General features: G+C 45.3%; 1 protein-coding gene across 1 annotated transcript in view; it reads right to left on the reverse strand.

The window, feature by feature from the left end:
- Positions 1–19,204, reverse strand: part of TRPV3 (transient receptor potential cation channel subfamily V member 3) — a 33,985-nt gene extending 14,781 nt beyond the window's left edge. Inside the window, 7 exon segments of the mRNA XM_044993436.1 lie at positions 460–597; positions 1,081–1,111; positions 3,266–3,338; positions 11,298–11,402; positions 15,116–15,238; positions 15,783–15,827; positions 19,102–19,204. Of these exon segments, the coding sequence (XP_044849371.1) occupies positions 460–597; positions 1,081–1,111; positions 3,266–3,338; positions 11,298–11,402; positions 15,116–15,238; positions 15,783–15,827; positions 19,102–19,121 (535 nt within the window). The 5' untranslated portion in view covers positions 19,122–19,204.
- Positions 19,205–19,957: the final 753 nt, after the last annotated feature.

Below are 19,957 nucleotides of genomic sequence, written 5' to 3' on the forward strand. Positions count from 1 at the left end.
TACTGCCGAAACCTAACAAACCCTGAAGTCCTTAGTCCTTATTCAGTCAGAACTCTCACTGGCTGAGCTGGGTTGAGAATGCAGAAGTTCCTAACTCCCAGCCCTGTGTTCATTCCTCAAAATCACATGCATCTCAGTTCAGCAAGAAGGGGGCAAAGAAGCTGGCTATATTCAATTAACTTCTTTTGCAGCATTCAGTCATATCCACCCTGAAAAGGTACAAATATTAATGCTGGTGTGCTGTGCCCTCAGAAATCACCTTCAAGGTTGCTTCAATTGTTCGCCAGTAGGTGGCTTATTGGGGGCCTGACCTGACCACTATATTAATACAAACCATGATATTCACCAAACACCAGCTTGGGATGCAGAGCTTAGTTGCTCATGTATAAAACCATTACTCAATTTTCTACCACATATATGGTACAAAATGAGGGACTGTGGATACTCTGTACGGCTTACCTTGCACAGTCATGTTTCTACATGCATTTGACCTTTCCTTCACTTCCACAAGCAGACATTGTAATTCTTCTATATTCCCCTCAGATACTGCCCTAAACATATACTTCTTCAGCTTTTTTCGGGCATTGTTCTGGCGATCTCCTTGCAACATGTTTGTACTGAATTAACAAAAACAAACCACCAAAAAAATCATAATTCTTGGTTAAATTTAGCTAATATCAATGTGTTTAATTTAATTTCCATCATTTCTTTTTTATTTAGAAAAATAAATGTAATTACGTACCACAGGTTAACATGTCATCATTACAAAAGAATATTTGTGTGTTTCTCCAAAAATAGTTACAAATAATTTATTTGGTGAGAAATGGCTATTAAAGCAATTTTTAACTTAATGAAGGATATGGTTAATTTTTTACACGTGATTTTTTTTATTCTCATGTAATGAGAATAAAATTCAGCCCTTCGCACTCAAAGCTGAAGTAATTTGGTTTTCTGGGGAGCACTCAGAAGGGACAAAGAGTGGAATTCAAATCCTACAACAAAGGAGAGACTACAGGGCAGTGGTGTGACCTCTCTACAACTGTTGTTCCAGCCTAGAAGGTAGAATACAGGGGCTGTTGCCTCTTTGCAACCCCTATGCAGGGGTATTGGGCTACTGGATCCATGTAAGTGCAGATCCAATAGCCTCTTCCCTGGCCCATCTCCAACAACCGCCACAGTAATAAGTGAATTCAGAGTCCTCCCTACACCACCACTCCACTTGCACCCATCTTCACTGTACACAAAGTACTTGCTCTGCTGTTGAGATGGTGGAAGGAAATTTCATCAGTTTTCAGAATATTTGCTGAATGTTTTATTACAAAACTGATATGGTTTGATGATATTCTATGTCAATGAGAAAAGACATTTCCGCTAGCATTGTGACTCTATTCATGCTAATTTAATCTGTGTTCAATTCTGCCATCCTGAATGAGCATATCTCAAACCATGAACTGTTTCCACCAGTATGCACTCCAATGTGGCTGAGATTTGGATGAATCACTTGGTGGGTCCTTCTATTTTGCAGATGACGACAAATTTCTGTCACAGAATATTGGATTTATCTGAACATTGTTCCAAGATTGTCTAAGCAATCTCCAAGAATATAGTACCAAATTCTGTATATAAAATCCCTGAAGTCCTGCTTTTACTGATTAATCTTGTACCGAGTAATTAAAGTGAGAGGAAACTCATAGGATTTCTTTCAATATCTAGTGCACAAAGTCTATTTTAAAATAATAATGACTTACATTTATATAGTGTCTTTCATCCCAAAGGATCCCAAAGCTCTTTACAAACTATATGTACAGGAATCACTTCACCCACCACTGAAATGCAGCTGCCTGTGGGATGGAATGTGGCAGCTGTTTAACAGCGCGCAACAATACTATACAACAATTTAGGACAGGAAGTAGTAAGGAATGCCATATCCATTTGCAAGTGCAGTGGCAATTTAAGTAAGCAGGATATATTAGTTAACCAAATTAGAATTTGGCCAACTCTGTGGCTAATATTTATATTCTGCAAAAAGCAACATGGGATCTTTAGTGACCAAAGTTAGGGTTTCAGGGTTAGGCAGCACATCCAACAGCACAAAGGTTCCTAACACCACTCTGGAGGATCAGTGCCACCTACTGAAATACCAACACTGCTCTTCTTTCAGCGCTCTGGGGTATTCTTGGAGGTTTCCTGTTCCAGTGCTAACTAAGCCCATCCCTACCAAATGAGGTTTTCCAAAATCACCTCAGCAATTATACATAGTTATTCTTTAGACGTTAAATAATATTATGTTTTGTTTGTTCCATCCTCCCATCCATCTCTCTCTCTCCCCCTCTGTCTCTTAGGATGGCTGAACTGAAGGGCAAATGCCACCCACCTGCATCAACTGGGTGGGGAAATTGATGGTGAAAGGGGGACAGTCCCAGTAGCAAGGAAGGGAAGCACTTGCCAAGAGACAATAGGTAGCTCCTCTCATGGGAGTGTCTGGCACCCATTGGCCAGCTGGGGGAGAGGGGTGCTGATTGGACAGCATTCCCCAGCTCCCAGGATTTAGCCCAGTGCAAGGTCCATGTGAAACCTCTTTCAGCTCCATTCCAGCACCCCACCCTACCCACCTGAACTAGGACTGGGACTCCAGCCTGACAGATGCTGTGGGTCTAGCCAATCACCTGTTTAGGGGGTCAGGAAGGAATTTTTTCTCCCATTGGCCAACTGGGACCAATTAATTGACTGATATAGGAGGGTAAGGGTATGGATGGGTAGTATCCCTCCCTTGTGTTAAAAGTTTAATAAAAAAGTTGTGGCCTGCTGCTTAAATCCATGTGTGTGTCTGTCCTTATTTTGCTGCTTGTGTCCACATCAATATCTTCCACTCAAATTAATAGTTTTCTGTGTAGATGACATCTTAAAGTAGTTTGCTTTTAAGAAAGGACTCTAAAATGAAAAGCATTCAGTTACCAACAAATAGTAGTGGTATTTGAGCACTGGACAGCATTTTCTTCAGTGAACTAGGAATCAGCAATTTTATAGGCTCTGGCTTTCTCTGATCTCAGATATTTAATATGAGGATGCATGATATACACTTTCTAAAGAATTTATTTATTGATGATAAAGCTCAAATGTATAAATCAATATCCCCTGAAGTCTTATGGGCTCATTTTTAAACCACGACAAGGAAAAATCAGTAATTCCACTCTGTCATACACTTAATCCATAGAAAACGCACTACAGAAATACATTATGTCTCCACTTACCAATAACTGTCTACGTTTGTGGCATACTCAGTAATATCATCCTGAAGAGATTGTGGGGAATCCATATCTTCCCCATTTCCAGATGCACTGTAGAAAATACAGAAAAGGTTGAGTGCTTAAGTAGGAGGACATCTTGGCAAATTGCGCTAAGACTCATTCGATAATGGGAGGTGATATCAACAAAAGAGCTGAAATTAAATTAATTTGACAATGTGTTTTTAATACCATCATTTAACTTACTGTGTGTGTTTTAAAATACAGGTCAAAAATGAAAAGACATTCAGAATTTTATCATGTTAACGAGTTTCATATTTGAAACCCTACTTTGTGTTTTTCCATGTTATTTCACTCAGGCTCCTACTATTGTATTTTTTCTTTTCATACTGTTCTTCTTCGAGTGATTGCTCCAATGCATTCCAGTTAGGTGTGCGCGCCGCGCGTGCACGGCTTCTCCGGAACTTTTTCCCTAGCAACCCCGGCGGGCCGGCTGGCGCCCCCTGGAGTGGCGCCGCCATGGCGCTAAATATATACCCCAGCCGGCCCGTCCGCTCCTCAGTTCCTTCTTACCGCCCGTGACGGCAGTTGGAACTGTGGAGTGCTTGATAGCTCTTCACGTCCCTAGCTTTCTCTAGTTCATTGTTGTACATAGTTAGCATAGTTAGTTATAGTTGTTCAGTTAGCATAGTTAGTGTTAGTTAGTTAGGCTAAAAAAGGGGGGGTTCCCCCTTTTTTTGCCTTAGCCGGTGCGGGCTCATGCCCAAAGCACCGGGCTTTAAGCCCTGCACGGGGTGCCAGAAACCGATGCCCGTAGGAGACCCGCACGACGCGTGTCTCCGCTGCTTAGGCGAAGGGCACCGAACTGACAAGTGCCAGATCTGTTTAAAATTCAAGCCGCGGACCCGCAAGGATCGAGATAGCCGCTTAAAACAGATCCTCATGGAGGAGTCCCTCCAACCACCGGCACCGCCCGCGCCGCCTCCGCGGCCTCCTCCCGTGCAGGACACACCGCCGGCACCGACTGCGGCACCGCCGGCGAAGAAAGCGGCTGCGAAGACTCGGCACCGCTCCCTCTCGCCCGCCAGGAAGCAAAGACTGGCAAAGGCTTTGGCTCAGGCGCGCGTGCAGGACTCCGCCAAGGCGACTCCGCAGCCTGCAGCCCCTGTGGTGCCTCTGCACAAACAGTGCATTGCACCTGTGACTCCGGCGCCGCAAGGGCCATCGAGTCCGGCGCCGCCTCGCTCCCCGGTGCCATCCGTGGTCGAGCTTCGGCGGCCGTCGACGCCGGAGACGTTCGCCTCTGCGCGAGAGCTGATACAGCTCATAGAGGCTCCAGGCCTCCGGCCCCCGGCACCGCCGGCGCGGGCTGTCGTCTCCAGGGGAAAACCGGCGGCAATGGTCCGGCCACCCTCCATGGAATCGAGGCGTGGACGTCGGTCCCGGTCTCGCTCCCGCACCGTCGACAGCTTGCCGTCCCGCCGATCGCGCTCCCGGCACCGCACCCCATCGCGGCACCGATCGCAGTCTCCTCGTCGGTCGAAGTCCCGGTACCGCTCCGTTTCGCGGTACCGGTCGCACTCCCGACGTCGCACCAGATCGAGGTCGCCACCAGCTAGGCACCGCCGGTCTCAGTCCCGGCACCGTTCCCGGCACCGAGACTCCCGCGGACGCTCCAGGCGTCGCAGTTCGCACTCTCGGTCGAGCTCCCGACACCGGTCGAGCTCCCGGCACCGCGGTGATCATGGTCGGTCTCGGCATCGGAGATCTTACTCCCGGTCGAGCTCCCGGCACCGGCGCAGCCCCCGGCACCGGTCGAGCTCCCGGCACCGGTCGAGCTCCCGGCACCGTGAAGACCGTCGAGCGAGGTCGCCTTCCCAGAGCCGAGGGGAAGAGCATCCCCCGGCGGTGTGCCCTGGACCCTCTTTGGCACCTCCCTGGCCTTCCCGCCCTGAGTCGGTCGCCTCCGGCGCAGAAGCCTATGGGCTCCCGCCTCCAACGCCGCCAGCCCAGCCTCGCGGGGCCCAGCAGTGGGGTTTTTGGGTCCCATGGGCACAATATGAGTCGGACGCTATGCCGGCTCCGCCGAGGCCTCCAGCGACCCACCGCAGAGTCCCAGAGGCATCGATATCCCGACCACCGCCATCCCCACCGCCAGCCGTTCCGGTGGTGCCAGAGTGCCCCTCCGAACCCCCAGCCCACCACGCGGTGGACCCCTCTTCGGCTGAGGTCGTTCAGGAGTTATCCTCCTCATCCTCTCCCGATGAGGCAGTGGCCGGCGCGGCATCAAGGGAGCCGCCCCCCGTTGATGCGAAGGCGCATCAAGACTTACTCCGCCGTGTGGCGACGGCTATGGACCTCCCTATAGAGGAGGTAAAAGAGGACGAGGACCCCATCACAAACGTGGTGGGGTCAGACGTGCCACTCCGGGTTGCGTTACCTTTTGTGCGCACGGTCCAACGAAACGCCACCACCATTTGGCAAACGCCCGCTTCCGTGCCTCCCACAGCCAGGGGAGTGGAAAGGAAGTACTCAGTCCCTCCATCGGGCTATGAGTACCTGTACGTGCATCCAACTCCGGACTCCCTGGTGGTACAGTCCGTTAACGATAGGGAGCGTAACGGCCAGCCGGCCGCTGCCCCAAAGGCGAAAGAGGCAAGGCGGATGGACCTTCTCGGCCGAAAGGTCTATTCTGCAGGGGGCCTGCAGATGAGGATCGGTAACCAACAGGTCCTCCTGGCCAGATACGTGTTCGACATACTCACGTCTCTGGCCAAGTTCACTGACCTCCTGCCGTCAACATCCCGCCAGGACTTCACCACAATGTTGGAGGAAGGGAGGCGGTCCTCTCGCTCCTCCATTACAGCCGGCCTCGACGCGGCGGACTCAGGGGCACGGACCTTAGCAACAGGGGTCACGATGCGGCGCATCGCCTGGCTCCAATCTTCCACCCTGCCTCCAGAAGTCCAGTTTACTCTCCAGGATTTGCCCTTTGACACCAAGGGATTGTTTTCGGAGAAGACGGATTCGCGGATCCAGTCGCTCAAGGACGGCAGGTGGCGATCCGGACACTCGGGATGCATACGCCGGTTACGCAACGTAGACCTTTCCGCCCGCAGCCCTCCCGCTATCAGTCGCGGTACCGACCCTACCCGGCTCGGCGACCGGCCCAAAATCGCCGTCGCCCGTCGGGCAACCGCCGGAACCGGGGCCAGGCCGCTTCCAAAGCCCCACAGGCAGCGAAGCAACCCTTTTGATGGGACGCACGAGGGCTGCACATCACTCTCCCCTACGGATCCTCATCGTTTATTTCACAACCGCCTCTCCCGTTTTTTCTTGGAGTGGTCCCGAGTAACGTCGGACGGCTGGGTGCTCAGCACGGTCCACTCGGGATACCGTCTTCAGTTTGTTTCTCCACCTCCTTCCCACCCACCTTCCCTGTCCCTCTTCAGGGACCCCTCTCACGAGCAAGTCCTCCTACAAGAGGTCCAGACTCTGTTGAGCGTGGGTGCCATAGAGGAGGTGCCTCCCTCCAGGCGGGGCAGGGGATTTTACTCCAGATATTTCCTCATCCCCAAGGCAAAAGGCGGGCTACGTCCTATCCTGGACCTTCGCGGGCTGAACAGATACCTACTCAAGCCCAAGTTCCGCATGGTCACCTTGGGGACCATCATTCCCTCCCTGGATCCGGGAGACTGGTTTGCGGCCCTCGACATGAAGGATGCCTACTTCCATGTCGCTATTTACCCCCCTCATCGGCGCTACCTTCGGTTTGTGGCCAACGACGCCCACTACCAATTCGCCGTGTTGCCATTCGGCCTTTCGACCGCCCCCAGAGTATTCACCAAATGCATGGCGGTCGTCGCCGCAGCACTGCGACGGAACCAGATACACGTATACCCGTACCTGGACGACTGGCTGATTCGCGGTCTGTCCAGACAGCTCGTGGAGAGTCAGATAATAGAGGTCCTGGCCCTCTTTCGGCGCCTCGGTCTTCTTGTCAACACCGAGAAGTCAACTTTGATTCCGACGCAGCGAGTCGAATTCATTGGGGCGGTCCTCGACTCCACGATGGCCAGAGCCTGTCTCCCTCGCGCTCGACACCAGACGATGGTCTCCATCATCCGAGACCTCGTCAGTTTCCCGACCACGACGGTGCGGTCATGCCTCCGCCTCCTGGGCCACATGGCATCGTGTACGTACGTCACCGCGTACGCACGACTTCACCTTCGTCCGTTTCAGTCCTGGCTCGCGACGGTGTACCGCCCGCATCGCGACGCCATCGACATGGTGGTCACAGTCAACAGGACGGCCCTCGACTCCCTCCGCTGGTGGCTCGACCCGGAGGTCGTGTGCGCCGGAGTTCCGTTCCACCCTCCCCGGCCATCGGCAACGTTGACCACGGACGCCTCTGCGCTCGGATGGGGGGCTCACCTGGGAGACCTCCACACTCAAGGCCTCTGGTCAGCAAGCGAGCTCACACTCCACATCAATGTCCGCGAGCTCCGAGCAATCCGTTTTGCGTGTCACACCTTTCGGACCAACCTGCAAGGCCGCTGTGTGACAGTATTCACGGACAACACAACAGCAATGTTCTACGTGAACAAGCAGGGCGGAGCCCGCTCGTCCCCCTCTGCAGGGAAGCGATCCTCCTGTGGGAATTCTGTGTGGCCCACTCCATTCACCTGGAAGCGTCCTTTCTTCCGGGAGTGCAGAACACGCTGGCCGACCATCTCAGCAGGTCGTTTCTCTCCCACGAGTGGTCCCTCCGTCCCGACGTTGCTCACACGATCTTCCAGAGGTGGGGGTTTCCCCGGGTCGACCTCTTCGCCTCCAAGGCGAACAGGAAGTGTCTCCAGTTCTGCTCGTTCCGGGGGCACTCGCCGGGCTCTCTGTCGGACGCTTTCCTGTATCCGTGGCAGACTCACCTCCTCTATGCCTTCCCTCCGTTTCCACTCGTGCACAGAGTGCTCCAGAAGCTTCGGAGGGATCGAGCCACCATGATACTCGTGGCTCCAGCCTGGCCGAGGCAGCATTGGTACACCCTGCTGCTCGAGCTCTCCGTTCGGGAGCCCATCACCCTCCCGTTGTGGCCGGACCTCATCACGCAGGACTTCGGCAAACTCCACCATCCGAACCTGCAGTCCCTCCATCTTACAGCCTGGTACCTGCATGGTTGACCCACGCAGAGAGGGGCTGTTCGGCGGCGGTGCAGCAAGTCCTGCTTGAGAGCAGAAAGCCTTCCACTCGTACCACCTACATGGCAAAATGGAAGAGGTTCGCGCTCTGGTGTGACCAGCAAGGGCTCAACCCATTCGTGGTACCTGTCCCTACCATCCTAGATTACCTATGGTACCTTAAGGAACAGGGTCTGGCGGTTTCCTCCTTGCGGGTCCACCTCGCATCGCTGTCCGCCTTTCGTCCGTCGGTGGAGGGTCGAACCATCTTTTCCAATCCGATGGTCTCCCGCTTCCTGAAGGGCCTCGACCGCTTGTACCCGCCAGTACGTCGCCCTGCCCCGACCTGGGACTTGAACCTCGTCCTGGCCAGGCTCATGTGTCCGCCATTCGAGCCTATGGCCACGTGTTCTCTCCTCTACCTCTCCTATAAAACGGCATTCCTGGTTGCCATAACGTCTGCAAGGAGAGTCTCGGAGCTCCGAGCGTTGACGGTGGGCCCCCCCTACACCGTCTTTCACGCTGATAAGGTGCAGCTTCGTCCTCACCCGGCCTTCCTACCAAAGGTGGTCTCGGCCTTCCACCTTAATCAGGACGTCTTTCTCCCGGTTTTCTTTCCGAAGCCCCATGCTTCGTCCCGGGAGCAACAGCTCCACACTCTCGACGTCCGTCGGGCGCTGGCGTTTTACATCGACCGGACAAGGTCCTTTCGGCGTTCCACCCAACTCTTCATCGCAGTCGCTGATCGCATGAAGGGCGAACCGGTCTCTACCCAGCGCATTTCCTCCTGGGTGACTCAATGCATCAGGTCATGCTACGAGCTTGCTCACGTGACACCATGCCGACTCACCGCTCACTCTACAAGGGCACACGCCTCGTCAGCCGCCTTCCTGAACCATGTCCCCATCCAGGACATCTGCAGAGCGGCCACCTGGTCTTCGGTCCACACCTTCGCCTCCCACTACGCGTTGGTGCAGCAGTCTAGAGACGATGCAGCCTTCGGCTCTGCGGTATTGCATTCCGCCACGTCTCACTCCGACCCCACCGCCTAGGTAAGGCTTGGGAATCACCTAACTGGAATGCATTGGAGCAATCACTCGAAGAAGAAAGAACGGTTACTCACCTGTAGTAACTGTTGTTCTTCGAGATGTGTTGCTCCAATCCATTCCAGACCCGCCCTCCTTCCCCACTGTCGGAGTAGCCGGCAAGAAGGAACTGAGGAGCGGACGGGCCGGCTGGGGTATATATTTAGCGCCATGGCGGCGCCACTCCAGGGGGCGCCAGCCGGCCCGCCGGGGTTGCTAGGGAAAAAGTTCCGGAGAAGCCGTGCACGCGCGGCGCGCACACCTAACTGGAATGGATTGGAGCAACACATCTCGAAGAACAACAGTTACTACAGGTGAGTAACCGTTCTTTTTTAATCACGTCACTCTTCATGCTACATTGTAAAGCTTACACTCTTCTTTTTTCCATGTGTTCATTATTAATTTGACATCTTCCACAAGACAAATATTGAAATGGCTACTCTGAGGGGGTTGTGCACGTGCACACACACACACACACACACACAGACTGAAATACAGAAAGATTTACTATACAGTATTCTGTGGCGGTCACTCATTCAGTCCTTATTGCTGACTTTGGTGGAAGCTTTGCTATAAGCAGTTCAAAACCCGGGGCTAAATATGTGTTCGTAAAATAAAACAATGGCTGCAATGGAGTTTGTATTTAGTAAATACTGTACATCCTTTCCAGATTTTCTCAGAGTTGGGGCTGACTTAAAGGACCACTGGCAATTACTTTTTCATAGGCTGGGTTTCTTTTTAATTTGCTTTTGTAACAAATTGAATGCTGATGGAACATCCCAACCTAAAAATTCAGAAGACTGAAATCTGCTATTTATCTACACAATGGATACATAGACAATAGTGTGAGGCTTCCCACACTACCCTACAAATGTTCCTCTGCCCTAACCTAGCGGGACCACCCTTAAAATAAAGATGGTAGTTCAGATTCTATTCCAATTCAGTCTGATCTCTCTACTGAAAATAACAAGGAATATAATTATGATGATTTTTTATTTCTTTTGTATTGGTGATTAGGTCTCCAGTCCTCTGGGAACTAAAACAAGCTCGTCAACTAATTCCATATAAACAACAAAACAGCCATTGGAAAAACAATTGGTCTTTATTAATCTGGCTTTGATTTGATTTATATTTTGCCATCCAGCCTTCCTTTTCATAATTTTAAATTTGTCCCATTGACACCTAATACAAATAACTACTGAAAATCTTGAAAATAGAATGGGTCTTTCTGCACTCATTTTTCTTATATATGTGTCATAAATGGCTTTTTTTCAATTTCCTGGGCACAAACAGTCATGTCTCTCTTTTGTCTGAAACATTTTTGGCTATCACCAATACAGATGATGGCAGAAACAATCTAATAGGAATTTTCGTTTACTTGTGCTCCCTCTGCTGGTTCTGCGGCAAATCTTGGGTTACCATAGGCCCAACAGAACCAAGCAAACAGTGGGATTTTTCCCCTCTTAATTAGAAACAAGGTGCTAAAAAGAAAAATCATTCAGACTTCAGGGGACTATATAAATTTTAAGTCTGGTCAAATTTTGGGCCTAAACTATTTAGCTGTGGCCCTTTTAAAATAATGACAGAAGTGTGAAAATTTAGGATTAAGGCAGTCACTGCAGGGAAAATGCTGGCCCACTGAAGTCAATGGAAATGTTGGCCTTAAGGCAACCAATATGAGAGGCCACTTTTGACATTTTAGCCTTGTCATCTATGCAGAACTTTCGAGCAGTTGTATGTTTGCACATGTTTGCAATGTGGTTAATGAATATACCATATAGTATACATACCATGGGCGAATATTTGAATCCATGGGTTTTGAAAATACAGGAGGAGAGGTCTGTCTTGGAGATGAATTGCTTTCAAAGCCTTCAATTTCAAAGAAAAACTGTGAACTGTTGAATACATTGTGTTGAAACTTTATTAGTAGAAAAGCAAGTCAAAACATAACAAACATAACACAAACAAACTGTGCACATGCCCAGCTAGGACTAGCTTTAGGTACAGGTGATATGCTGCATGGCATCACATCTGATGAGGTGCTGAAATATTGTTTACCCTTTTTTGGTACTGGAAGATCCCTATCTCTACACATGTTACCCACCAAGCATTTTGAATCCTTTGTGTTGGCAGACAAGGCAAAAGATTCTGAGATGTCTTTGGGAGACATGGCACCAAATCCAGACATTATCAGAGGCTCCACTGCAACCTAGAGACAACTTTGTATCTGGGTTTCGTGAACTCCACAAAATGTTACTGTAACTCCAAAGAATACACACACATGCACACTCTAATCTGCTCACTGCAACCTTTGCATTGTAGCCATTATCATTCCATCCAAGAGGAACTGGGGAGGAATCCCACCTCAACTCACTGGCACTGATGAACCAGAAAGGTTGAGAGATCACATATTAAATAACACAAGGCCTTTCCACCATCTAGGACTGAAATGTGCTACCTCAGAGTATGAGCTTTTACTATGTTTAGCTAGTGCATTGCGGTTTATAGACAGAGGAGTGGAAAAAATAAATGAAAAGCTGAACAACATAGCATAAGGGTTCATGAGGAACTATGGTGACCAGCTTTTTAAAAGCATGGAGAGTTGGTAGGGAGAAGCAAATGGTTGGTGTTGCTAGGTGCCATTCAAACAGCTGTCACATTTTACCTATGATGGCTGAATTTTATTGGTGGGTGAAATGACTTCTGTATGGGCTATATTTTGTAAATTGTCTTTCTAAATTTCTAAAATTCTTTGAGAGTCACCTTGAAAAATATTCTGGTTCACATAATATGTGACATACTCAGTAGGGTACTAATTATTTCTCCTTTTTTCTAATTCCCGTTGCAAAATATTCAGATACACTTGAAGCAAGTACCCTAGTGTCAATTTACAGAATGCTGCTGCGTAGCAACTAGTGGATGTATGTTAAAAATAGTGTGATGTAATATCATCCCTGATTAATATAGTTTCCATCTTTGGAGGAGGAAAGTGTTAATACACTGCATGTGGTATTTTAAACTTAAATGACCTTTTAACATTTTGTATGTGCATGCAAGCGTATTCCCATGTTACAAAGATTAAGATAACCATTATATTTAACAGGAATGTGTATCTGAAGTTATATTGAGGATAAGTGTTGTTCATAGCACAGGAGTACCTAGACTGAAACAGGGCCCTATTTTGCCATTACTTACACACCATGGACCAGATTCTTAGCTGGTGTAAATCATTAACTTCATTGAAGTCTGACCTTGGCACAGCAGCTGACAAAGGGTGGAAGAAAGATGGCTTTATGCACTCTTCTGTGTCCCCTGTCCTGGGATGTCTTGGACTGCCCTGACTGGCAACCAATTGTGTATGGCCTCAATGAACCTTCAGGACAGAAAGGAATGCCCAACTCACATGGCACTCTGACGCTGTCCATGACACAGCCCCTGCATTGGGTGGGAGGACTGGGAGCTCCTTCAGGGGCTGTCTATGTTAGCTCAACACCAGAAGAGAACTGTCCTGTGTTGGGGGAATTCCCCAGGGCAGGATCTGCTGTCTTCACAGCTCCTTTATGTCAATATACCTGGCACAAACGAGCCACAAGGCAGTAATTAAGTGGGTCTCATGTATCTTGGAGGTTGGCATAATGTGCAGGCCTGAAGCCTTTTCTCTGTTCTGTGGGGGAAATGGCATCTCTAGGACATACCATGAGTAAAAAAATGAGTAACTGCCAACAAATACCTATGTGCTTACATATTCAAACCACGCCACAGGAAACACTAGCCATGAAAGCAACCTAGTCATACTCAAACATCATTGCAGCACTCCTCCCAGTCCACATGTAGATCTTCCTGTATTTAATGATGTGCCTTTAGTTAATTCATACCTCACTGAGTCAAAGAAGGTAGAAATAAATTGTAATTTTTACTATTGTTTACTAATTTATACTATTGTTGCCAAAATAAAGTATAAGAGTATGAGACATATTGCTTAGGTGAGAGTGAAATCACCTCTGAGCTTGCCAGTGATGGTATACTCAAGGACTGAAATGTTTAAAAGCATTAGACATATACCAGTACAGAAACATATAATTAAACAGAGTATGTTAATGTTTGTAATTAAAACTCATGTGATCTTTGTTTCTTATATAGCAGGAATGTTTGGTGCCACACCCTAGCTCTAATGTAAGATGGGAGAGCCCTCCCATCCTAAGGTTATTAACTACAGATGCCAAAAGCCTGAATCTGGTAAATTAACTTAAGTGACTTATGATTAATGGCCACACATATTTGCTGTAACTTGCCAGTCTTCTGCAGATTTGCTTCTATTTGAAACATTAGGTGTATATATTGTGACCAGTACAGACATCCTTCCTGTTGGCCACATTGTACTACAAACACTTTGATTCAAATTGAGGTTTATGTAGGACTACCCTTGTACTTTGGAAGGCCAATGATGCCAGACGAAGGGGAGGTGGAAAAAGAAAATCAACTGGCGTTATTTCCTCATTTGGATTTAATGACAGAGGGAGAAGTCAGGCCAGCCCATGAGTTTTCAGATTGTGACGGCTGCTTGCATCACTTCTGCTTAAGGTGATCACTCAGATGATTAACAAAATTATCAGGGATGCTACAGCAATATTAAATTCTCTTGGGGCCTAAGGCCTTTCTGATTGGGCTATATTTTGTGTTGTACAGTCAAAATAAAATAAAAGGAAACAGTTGTAGGGTCAAAGTTTATAAGCCAAATTCATCCCTGTCTTGCAGTAACTTCAGTGACTTTGGTGGCATTACATCAAGGATGAATACGACCACTTGTATTGTATTTCTCCATTCATAATAGACAAAATATGTAATCAGAATATTAATTAACTGATATAAAATATGCATAAAAATAAACGTGGGTGATATGGGTTATTAAGCATGAAAAATAGAGTGAATTGAACATTTTACTGAAAATCTCCATGTATGAAGGTTTTTCTGAGTATTTCTCACACCATATGCTACACCCCTTACCACTCCCTGTCTCCTTTCCACTTTTGACTTCACACCTTGTAGCAATCCGTATGACGTTATACTTGAGAGAACCTCTCATTTCTTTTCTGCCAACACTGCTCTCTTCTTTAAATGCTTCCTTAAAACTCAGATTTTCCCTAAATGATCTCATTACAAAAGCTCTCTAAACCTTCCCATATTTGAACTGTTGATCTTTGTGAGGCCCTGATCCTGCAAGCTCATACATGTGGGCTGACCCCCGTGCCTGCAGAGAGCGTGCCTCATTGACATGAGGCATGACCTTGCCAGATAGGGAGCCTGAGACAGTAAACTCTTCAGAGCAAGCACTATGTCTTTGTCCACATTTCCTAAAGCATGGTATACATTTACAGAGCTATATAAATGCTTATTGTTATTAATAATATCATAAGTACATCAGTTCATTTTTCAACATACACTACGTTCATCAGAACTCTCTCATTCATACATTACATGTGTGCTGCTAGCGATTATTTCAATGTTAGTATCTGTTGTATAAAGATAATAAAAGGATTTACAAATAGCTCCAATCTTCCATTTCTAATAAATTGTCTAAGGCTGGTCTTGTGAAGGAATTGTGTTCTACCTTTTCCTTGTGGGAGTGTTTTCAGTCGGCTTTTTCTCCTGGTGGTTTGTAGTCGGAGGACCTGATGTATTCGTTCTCTTGCCCATGAGTGGAATATTCTCTTTGTTATCTTTATTCATGTTCCTGTAATCGATAGATTCATAGTTATTTAATTTCATTTGAACATGTCACATGATCAGATTGTGTGCATAAGGAGTAGAAATAGTCAAACACAAATCTTAATATTTTTCAAGGTTCTTCCTTTGCAAAAGATGTACTATTTAATATATTGGGGATTGAGATTTCAATTTTGGGGTATTTTTGATTAAAATAGGTTTCAACATGAGCAGCATCAAGGATGACATGACACCCCAAGTCCAGGAAAAGTTCAGATTCAGGTGTATTCTCAGTACGTAATTGAAGGGATCCCATCCATTTATATGGCAATAGATATTATTTCAAGTATCAGAAGGAACAGAGTAACTTTTATAAGCAACACTGAGGGGTTTGCAGCCTGCTATTCATGTAAAAGTCTATTTATACTTTAACCTAGATAACTTTAGAAAACCAGTAAGTTCCAGTAGTCAAGCAATATTAAATCTGTTAGGTGTTGGATCAGCAGAAGCAAGGTCTGAGTAGACAATACTAACACCAGGGGCAGAGCTCAATGAAAAATTAAGCCTTTTACCTGGACTCCCAGGGACTCCTGAGTTCTAGTGCCGCTCCCATAAAACTAGCACAGAGATAAGAAGAAGAAAAGTTATGACCCTGTTATACATGAAGAATGGTCATCACAATATGTAGCATAAGGACTTTGGTGCTTGCATCTGCCCATCAACATTCAGAACATGAATTTCATAAGTAGTAATGACTATTTATCATCATTGTAATATTCCAGGTTACCACTTACAATCACTAAGGATAATTTCAAATGAAGACGTCAATTGTAGCATCTTTTAAGATATATTTTTATTGTAAATAGAAATAGAAAGTTAAATGATGTGACAGTAGTTTCTCCAGCAAAATGGTGAAAGCACCCTCGGTACTCAAGAAGAATGTACTGTAGGGAAAATTGACTGGCAGGGGATGGACAAGATGAGCTACAAATAATAGTTATTTTTTATCTCAGATTTCCATGGTTCTGGGGAACCTAAAGAAGATCTCTTCTACCCAACTTTTGGCCTCAACTCTCCCTGACTAGATAGTACAGGTGGATTTTACATTCTTGGGAGTGCATTCCTTCAGTGCTGTGATTCCTGTAATATGAGAATAACAAAATGAGAAAGTGAGATTGTAGAGAGTGCATGAAAACCAAAGATGGCTGGAGTGATAAACATGGTGTACATGTGGCATGCATGAATAGATTGATTATTCACCCATGTGGTAAATATGCATTTGTGTGTGGAAATATCATTTAGCATGTATAGGGAATAGATAAGTTGCAAATGCTAACACCTGTGAATGAACTCTTTTTGCTGTTTCTTTTGTCTTTAGTTGGAGTGTAAAAGAACTCAGAAATGCTCAGTAGTCTCCCTGCCCCAGCAAGCCTGGGTTTAAAACACCCAAACAGAAATAAAATATTATTGTATATTCTGTTTTTGTTATATATGTTTACAGGAAGAATGTGTAGTCAAACAAATGCAACTAAAAAAAACAAAAAACAAAAACCACTTGGATAAGTATCATAAATACAAATCATACCTGTATGGAAATCATTCATAAATAGAAATAGCAGCATTACTCACTCAATATTTGTTATATAAACATACTATCCCCTACTGTACTAAAGGTGCGTAGGAATAGAACTTAGAGTTCAGAGAATTTAGATGAGGGGAAAAATAGGCCATTGTCCATCACCTTGCAAATGTAGTACATACAGTAGTCCTCAGATACATGATTTATCAGTTATTAAACTAATACATTTGATCTTAACCCAGCCAAGAACAAATTATTACTGTTCTTGTCTAGTTCATAAATAATATTGTTATGTATCTATTCTGGAGTGCCATAAGAATACAGAGTACTTTATGAGTGCGTAAAATACATGATCTCTATCCTGAGGAGGAGACAAATATGATACATGGAATAAATAAATCAAACACAAGTTAGCGAAAGGATAGATATGGAGATTAGCATTAGAAAGCTTCATAAAAGAAATGGGTTTTGCAGAAGAACTTGAAGTAAAAAGAAGAGAGCTGCTAGTAAACAAAGAAGTGGGAGAGTGTTCCAAGCAGAGACCAGCATGACAGGTGATGTTAAATTGAGAGTGGAAGAAGCACACGAAGAGAGCAGTTATAGAAGCAAGACTAAGAGTAGGAGGAAATAAGAGTCTAGGCAAAGCTCTGTAGAGCTGGTTGGAATGTTTTTGACAGATTTTTTTTCATCGTATTATGTTGTTTTATCAAAGCCAAAATGTTTCAGAGATGTATTGGTTCTGATGAAGTTTTAGATGGGAAGGTTTCCGAGGTCCAGGGAAGACTCTCAGATCACTTCAAGAAGGAGTTAGAAACAAAAGAAACAAAATAAAAAAGCTTAGGTTTTCAATCCAAAACCAGATTGTTTCAACACAATTCTGTTTCACAAAAATGTTTGAAAGGTTTTGTTTTTGTTCCAGTGAGGAATGAAACAGAGGGGGAACAGAGGGCAAATGATGTTGTCAGAATGTCCATTTACCAATGGACTTCTGTATAGATTGGAGTGATGAGAGACAAGATGCAAGGAGGTAGTTACAGTTGGTGAGGTGAAAGATGACCAAGGCATGGACCTACAGAGGAAAGGACAGATTTTAACTGGTTAACCATGTAGACAAGCCCTTCAAAGTGACAGGTTTTAGCAAGAGCCAAAATACCAGGGGGTGGAGCGGGTGACAGTGGGGACTCAAAGATGACATTGAGGTTGTATATCTGGGTGATGGGGAGGATAATGAAGTTGTCAGTGATGCTAAACAAAGGAGACAGAAGGAAGAATTTGGGAGGAAAGATGAGACAAAGTTTCTAAATATCTCAGCTGTGGATTTTCAAAGCTATTTAGGGGCTTTGGATGGTCCATCTCATCCATAGGGCCACGTTTTTAAATGAGGGATCTAATTTTGCACCAGTAATTGAATGTAGGCAAGGCACAAATGGTAGAATGGAAATATCTAACTACTGTGCCCGAGAAGTAGATAGTTGAAGATTTAAAGTTTAATCATTTGTGCCCATATGTAATTGCACCAATTGAAAATAAGCACAAAAATTAGAGGCCACATTGGGGCCTTTGAACATATGCCCCGGAGAACTCAACTTTCACTGAAGACAGTGGAAGTTTAATGTGTGCATCATTAATTTTGGGATGCCAGTGTGTCCTTAATTTCTACCTCTCTGTGTTATTGGTCTAATGACTGAATGCTAATCTGTTCATCATTCAATATCCTTTCTTTGCACTACTATTTTCTGTAGTTTATACCATACTCTCTCCAGTACCTTACATAATTTTGATCTGTAAAATAATTTGAGATACAGTTTGTATGATGCACACTATACAAACTAAAGTTGGGTTGCTTTATTGTCATAAACTGACAAGGGATGTGCTCCAGATTCTCTGTGCATTTCTATTTTTTACTCTGACCTTATCATTATAGTGTCTATCATTATTTATCAGACACTTCTTTCATGACCTATTTGCAGAATTGAATGTGACAAAAATATTCTGCTGTTCTTAACATTAAGAAATAATTTTAAGTGGACAGTGAGTATACTTAGAGCATAGTAGATATCTCTTGTACTTTAGATATGAGGTAAGGGCATAATTTACTATACCGAGACCTGATTATGCCATCCTTACAGTGAGTAGTACCTTATCCTGCAAGCAGTCACGCTGAGTAACCTTATGTATATATCAATTACAGTGTAACAACAATCATCTTGGTTAAGAAATATAGAAAAAACAAATAAAACAAACAGTGAAGTGGGGCAGAGTGGAATGGTAGACGACTCTTCTTTTTTCTGAGAGGCTTGGAAAAACACTACCTGCAATGATTTCTATTCATTCTTGTTATGATTTTTTTAAAATCTTTTCTGCCATAAAGCTGTTATTTTTGTTCTTCAGTTATTGTTATTATTTGTATTACCATAGTACCTAAAAAAAACAAATCAGGAATCAATGCTAGGTGTTACACAACAATATTCACACTCCCTTTAATAAGTTGGAACTCTCTAATATGTGACCGACTGGCCTAAACTGTAAACACGTACAAAACAACCCACACTGGGGAAAGAATCTGGTCCTGTTTTTCCTCTTCCTCAACATTTTCACACTGTTTTTGGAGTGGGTATTTTGAGGTTTTGTGGTTGGGGGCTGACACACCAAACTATAACCCAATTTTTCCCTATTGGAAAATGAGTCTTCCCATGAAAAGCTCTGGAGAAAAATAATTTCTTCCTTACAAAACACAGGATTTATCAATCAGAGTTTTGGTTTTTTTAATAGATCTTAGCATTATAGAAGCACTAAGGATCTGATCTGACTACATTCTACTTCTGGAAGTGAGCGTAACATCTGAGTGCTTCAGAAAAAGATGGAAATATTTAAAAAATTTAGTTTGGTTCAGGGGCCATTTTTGGTGTTATTCCCCAAAAGAATTGTGAAAAGCCGTGTTCACTAGATTACAAATTACAAAATGTCACCATGGATCAAATAAGTATACATAAAAGCACTTTATCCATTTTCACCTCTACACACTTAGGGAGTTAAGATTTGTCATGTTGCATAGCCCTGGGTTAATAAATCACACAGAAAAATTACTCCATTTAAAAATCAGGACCTCTTTTACCCTTTGCCTTTTAAAGAATGGAAGAGTCACATGAAGCCTTCATTCTCCATATG

The sequence above is a fragment of the Mauremys mutica genome, chromosome 19 (genome assembly GCF_020497125.1).
Source record: "Mauremys mutica isolate MM-2020 ecotype Southern chromosome 19, ASM2049712v1, whole genome shotgun sequence".
NCBI classification, from domain to species: Eukaryota; Metazoa; Chordata; order Testudines; family Geoemydidae; genus Mauremys; species Mauremys mutica.